Source organism: Callospermophilus lateralis, chromosome 2 (assembly GCF_048772815.1).
Source record: "Callospermophilus lateralis isolate mCalLat2 chromosome 2, mCalLat2.hap1, whole genome shotgun sequence".
Taxonomy (NCBI): Eukaryota; Metazoa; Chordata; class Mammalia; order Rodentia; family Sciuridae; genus Callospermophilus; species Callospermophilus lateralis.
This window is the reverse complement of record NC_135306.1, coordinates 147448271-147454270: the sequence shown is the minus strand read 5'-3', so window position 1 is coordinate 147454270 and position 6000 is coordinate 147448271. Positions and strand designations below refer to the sequence as shown.

Below are 6000 nucleotides of genomic sequence, written 5' to 3'. Positions count from 1 at the left end.
TGACCTATATGCCTATTCTTATGCCGGTACTACACTGTCTTGATTATTGCAGTTTTGTAGTAAGCGTTCATATTGAGAATTTTGTTTTTTTTTTTTTTCAAGATAGTGTCAGCTATTCTGGGTCCTGTACATTTCAATGCATTACTTTTATTCTTTGTGTGTGTGGGGGGGGTAGGTTTTTAGAGAAAAAGGAGAAAGAAAGATAGACATTGCTGAAGGAACTGTGTGATTTACTTTGATTTCTGAAAGATTATTCTGCAGCATATCTTTTCTCCTGGGTGGGGGAATTTCTCCCTGATTCTGTCCTTGTTATGGTAGTTTTCTGTTTGTTTGTTGCCCACTGTTGGTGAACACTGTGTAGTGTGGACTCAGACAAGGCCTGATCTCCTACCTTGAGTCACCTGATGCTCAGAGGTTATTTCCACAGGAATGGGAGTGGGGAGCATGGATCTCACAATCCCCCGTACACTCCTAGCAAAGTATTATCACATTCTTTGTTGTGGTGATATAGCTGATACACTGTTTTGACTGTATACCTCTTCAGCAATCACTTTTGAGTATATATATATATATATATATATATATATATATATATATATATAGTAATTCAGTTTAAGTATACAAATATATATTCTTTGATTCATTTATAAGTTATATACACTAATAATTATTATATATTAAAATCATACATGCCAGGCGTGGTGGCACATGCCTGTAATCCCGGCTGCTCTGGAGGCTGATGCAGGAGGATTGCACATTTGAAACCAGCCTCAGCAACTAAGCAAGGATGTAAGCAACCCAGTGAGATCCTGTTTCAAAATAAAAAGTAAAAGGGCTGGGGATGTGTCTTAGTCATTAAGTGTCCCTCAGTTCAATCTCTGGTGCCAAAAATCAAACAAAAAATGAAAACAAAAACATATGCAAATGGAAGTTTTAGAGAATGAGATTTAAAAATGCTTAGAAATAGAAGTCTTCCCACGCTTCATTGGCATTTTTTTTTTTTTAAATCTCCCTGTAGACTGCCTTCTTGGATTTTACCTGTGTGCGTTTCTAGCATCCAGCCAAACAGGTCCTAGTAAACAGCAGAAGCTCATGTCTTCAAAAGAAAAAAAATCAGATCTCCTACTATTTTTATTATATTATAAAAAACACTACCTCTATTTCTAGGTTTTGCACTAGCAAGTAAAGTTTCTGCGTTTATCGTCTGCTAGGATCAATTTGTGGAAGGTTGTGTGTTCCTCATCTCTCAGGTCTTCTACTTTTGATTGCACCTCATCTGACTTATTTATTTACAAAATAGTGATTCTATCATCTTTAATGTATACTCTTCATTTCATACCACGTTGGTCAAGCAGAGTCCTGCATAAAGAATTGAAAACAATGTCTCTATTCAGGGTGGCATCAAAGGAAGCTCTTGGGTATTGAAGTCAGAGAGGGCTTCAGGGAGCTGGATTTTAAAGGACAAGTAGACTGTTAGTCAAATGAAGACAGGAAGACCATTCCAGCTGACTTCAGAAGCAAAGGCAGGAATATGAGAAGCGAGGGGAAAATTTGATGGAGCTGAACACAAAAGGCAATGGTGATTGCATCTCTGTGGGGTTTTGTTTGCTTGCAGTATTGGAGATTGAACCCAGAGCCTTGTGTATTCTATGCATCACTGACCTACATCCCCAGTACTTTTTTTGAATTTTACTTTTGAGACAGGGTCTTACTAAGTGGCTCATGATGGCTTTCAACTTGAGATCCTCCTGCCCCAGACTCCCAAGTAGCTGGGATTACAGGTGACAGCCACCCCCTCTAGAGCATCTGTTTTCAATAGATCACTCTGGAGATTCTGTGGAGTATTTGATCTTGAAGTTGAAAGTAGAGAGAGGTTGTTGGTTGCCTGAAGAGTAGGGCACAATTATAGATAACTACAAGGCAGAAACCTCTGTGCTCAGAAGCCCAAACTGAAGCTGTCAAACTATTTTAGTACTTTATTTAGAAAGTTCTTTTTAGGATTTTAGCCCCCTTCCCCTTCCCCTTCCCCTGCCCCTTCCCCTTCCCTTCTTTTTTTTTTTCTTTTGGTCCTGGGAGTTGTTGCCCTTTCCCCATGACGCTTTATACCTTTATTAGATAATTACGACTTATTTCGTGGGAATCCTGGGGGCTGGCTGGGGATGTTGTTTCTGGATTTCCGTGATTTTGAGGCCTGCGGCTAAAGTTATACCCTGAGGTGCCTGGCCACACAGGTTTGCTCAAGCAAGGGCTTGTAGAGAAGGCTTCATTCCATCTCTGCCCTCATTAAATCAAACCGCCCCCACACAAATAGAGGCTCAGACACATCTGGACAGAAAAAAAGCCTCCGGTTGTATCGGGAACCATTGGGGTGGTCTAGGCCGGCCAGACAGCTCAGCTCTCTACCTCCTTTCCGGGTCTCAGCTCTGTCTGCCCACAAGAGAAAGAGTGACCTGGCCACAGGGCGCCCTCGGGGTGGGCCCTGCGACCGCCACGCCCCCGATAGGCGTAGCCTCCCTAGGGCACCCTTAGTGACGGCGCCGGCCCCGCCCTCTCCCGAGGGCGGGGCGCGAGCGCGCGCGCGAGCTGGGCCCAAGCTGGCCTGGGAGCCGCGGATCCGAGCGCAGCTAGGGTGGCAGCGGCGACGCGATGGCTCCGGCTTTGGACCGAGAGGGTTACTGGGGCCCTACGACCTCCACACTGGACTGGTGCGAGGAGAACTATTTTGTGACCGAGTACGTCGCCGAGTTCTGTGAGTGTGGCCTGAGGCGGGGAGCGAGGGAGTAGGGACACCGGGCTGAGTGGAGGCGCCGTGTGGAGAAGGCAGAGGACGAACCTGGCCGCGAGGGGAGGCACCAGGCCTGGCGTCCGGGGCCGCGGGGGAAGCAGGAGTGTGGTCAGGGGTGTCCGGTGTGTCGAGGGAGGACTGCCGGAATCCGGTTCGGCTGGCCTTCACTTTGGGGTCGGACTGGAAGTGGGGAGCCCCTGCCCGACCTAAGGGGACAGCCTGAGAAACAGGGCTGGAAATGGGAATTCCTACCTGTCCGCGGAGTGGAGACAGGCAGCGGGCAGCCCAGAAGGGGTCGGGAGAGTGGAGGTCTCTGCTTATTGGAATGAGAGCCCAGGACACCTGTTCTACTGTTGTCACCCCTTCCTCAGCCAGAGGGGAACACTTCCTTGCTCCGTCTTCCCCCAAGTCTGGGAAAACTCTAAGGTCTTTCCAGTCTTATTTCTCCTTCCTTTCTCTCTCTCTCTCTATGTATATTTAGTTGAAGTTGGACACAATACCTTTATTTTATTTATTTTTTTAATGTGGTGCTGAGGGTCGAACCCAGCGCCTACCCACGCTAGGCGAGCGCTCTACCACGGAGCCACAACCCCAGCTCTCTTTCTCCTTTCTTATATGATCCCCCTCACCATCTCCAGGGAACAGTTTTATGATCTCAGAGATCCAACTCCCTCTCCCATATCTTCGGGTACCAGAAATGATCTGCTAGTACTATTCAACTCCCATCTTGCACCAGAAGTAGAAGGCAGAGGATCAAGTACCTTTCTGCTTGTGCCAGCCTTCCAAGGGCATGAGGGACCAAGTCATTGCTTCACTGTGAACCTCATCAGACTTCCTAGGGGTTAATGGTCATCTGAGAACCCTACTTCCACTAACCACACCTTCTGGGAACTTAAGAGTCCTCCTCAAGCCTTTGCTCTAACAAGCATTGCTGGCCAGGTCTGGGTTGTTGTTGTTGGTGGTTTTGTGTGTGTGTGTGTGTGAGTGTGTATGAGTGTGTGTTTTCCTAGATAATCATTTCTGCCAGGCTTGAGAGATTTTCTATTGTTTATTTTGGTCAAGTTTTTTTTTTTTTTTTTTTTTAAACATACTTTGACGGGCTGGGGTTGTGGCTCAGATGTAAATCGCTTGCCTACTACGCATGAGGTACCAGGGCCCCGGGGGAAGCAGGAGTGTGGACAGGGGTATCCGGTGAGTGAGGACTGCCGGAATCTGGTTAGGCTGGCCTTCACACATTAAAAAAATAAATAATATTGTGTCCATCTATAACTAAAAAATAAATATTAAAAAATACATTTTTTTTTAATGGATCTTTTTGTTGTTGTTGGAGACGGACAGAATACCTTTATTTTATTTATTTGTATGTGGTGCTGGGGACCGAACCCAGTGCCTCAGCATGCTAGGCAAGCACTCTACTACTGAGCCACAACCCCAGCCCCTATTTTGGTCAAGTTTTAAGAGCACAGGGTTTCACCCTTCTTTCAGGTACCTGCTTCTGCAAGATGCAGAGACAATCTAATTCTTTGGTTATTACTGCCTTATTTTAATTGAATCCACTTTGTCAGGACATGAGGCAAAACTCTTCGCAGCTAACCTTCTTATTACTGACTCCTTCTCCTAGGCATGTGTGTTTGGCTTTGTAGAAAAGAGACAAGATCCCAGGCCTGGTGGCAGGCCTGTAATCCTAGAATCTCAGCAACTTGGGAGGCTGAGGTAGGAGGATCAGAAGTTCAAAACCAACCTCAACAATTTAGCAAGGCCTAAGCAAATTAGGAAGACCCTGTCTCAAAAAAAAAAAAAAAAAAAAGAGGCTAGAGTTTCATACCAAATAATCCTCCTTTATTCTGTCCCTGTAGTTGGCTATTAAAAAGAAAGAAAGAAAGAAATCTTTTTTTTTTTTTTTTTTTGGTAGCTTTTGGGACTTGATTTGGAGGAAGTTGAGATCATGATAGGGCTGAGAATCATTTTTCCTGAGCTATTAGATTTTTACATAATAATGGAGAAATATGGCAAAGTGATTATTTGTAGTGTAATTACTTGGCAATTCGAATATAGGTTAAGGAAGCATTTTTATCAATTTTTAAGAAATTATTTACACACGACAGTATAATGATCTTGACATACATTTGAATCAGATAGGGTATAATTTCTCATTTTTCTGAGTGTACAGGTTGCAGAATCACATTGGTCATGCAGTCACATATATACATACATAAATTTTTAAAAATATCTTTATTTTATTTTTATGTGGTGCTGAGAATCGAACCCAGTGCCTCACGCATGCTAGGCGAGCGTGCTACCACTTGAGCCACATCCCCAGCCCATTTTTCAAATTTTTAAATTTCTTTGGCAAGCCCATACCTGGTCCAGAAGACCATGATCATGAGAGAGAGAGGATGTAAAGCTATTCTCTCTGAGCTGGAAATGTAGAACTTTTTTTCTTTTACTTGGTGGTTTCAAATATTGGATGGACTCTCATATATAGTAGTTAACTTTTACAGTTTCTCTAGAATTTAGAATTGGGGCAATGGATGGAAAAAACTAACACAAGGACTTCAGCATAAAGAAAATCTTTCTAATGATATTAACACAGAACGGGTTGGCTTAAGGATAAGAGGACTTTCACTAAAGGTGTTAGAGCAGACATTGCTCAGCTAACTAATGTGAGAATCTGAGGAGGAATTAACTAGTAGAGGAAAGGAGCCTGAGTTGGCCTTTAGATTTCCTGCAGTCTTTTTGGTCTACATAAGTATAATGACTTTTAGTTTAGAACCAAGGCTTTGGATTAGAATCAAAAGAGAATACTGGCAGTTGATCATGTGAATTATAAGAGAGCAGATACTAGTATTCTGACAGATAGCTCTGAGAAATAGGAAATGGCTTTAGTTCTCAATGTCCTCAGAAGAGGAAACTGAGCAGACTGCAGGAAGGTTTTGACACAGGAATCTGAGGGGTTGCAAGAAGAGGATGAGTGCATATGTTGGCAGCCCTTTGCGCATGTACCTTGGGAGAAAATGATTTGGAGGAAGTTGAGGTCAAATACCACAGCAAGTGGTTGGTGTCTATTATAACTTGAAATAAGAGAAATGGATCTTTGAAAAATATACTGATTAGTAATAATATGTTTAAAATATGTGTTCAAAATAAATGCCATTTTATCATTATATTTATATTAATGACTACATTAAGGATGATAGTAATAATAGTTGTTACCT

The 6000-nt window shown here is 43.2% G+C and overlaps 1 protein-coding gene across 4 annotated transcripts in view; it reads left to right on the top strand.

Annotated features, from left to right (window-relative positions):
* The first annotated feature begins 2587 nt into the window (after window positions 1-2587).
* Acer3 (alkaline ceramidase 3) overlaps window positions 2588-6000 on the top strand; it is a 201961-nt gene continuing 198548 nt past the window's right edge. For 3 of the 4 annotated variants that reach the window (XM_076846599.2, XM_076846601.2, XM_076846597.2), the window contains exon 1: window positions 2588-2749. In XM_076846599.2, the coding sequence (XP_076702714.1) occupies window positions 2647-2749 (103 nt within the window). In that variant the 5' untranslated portion in view covers window positions 2588-2646. The remainder of the gene's footprint in view (window positions 2750-6000) is intronic. The other variant, XM_076846600.2, reaches the window with a different exon arrangement.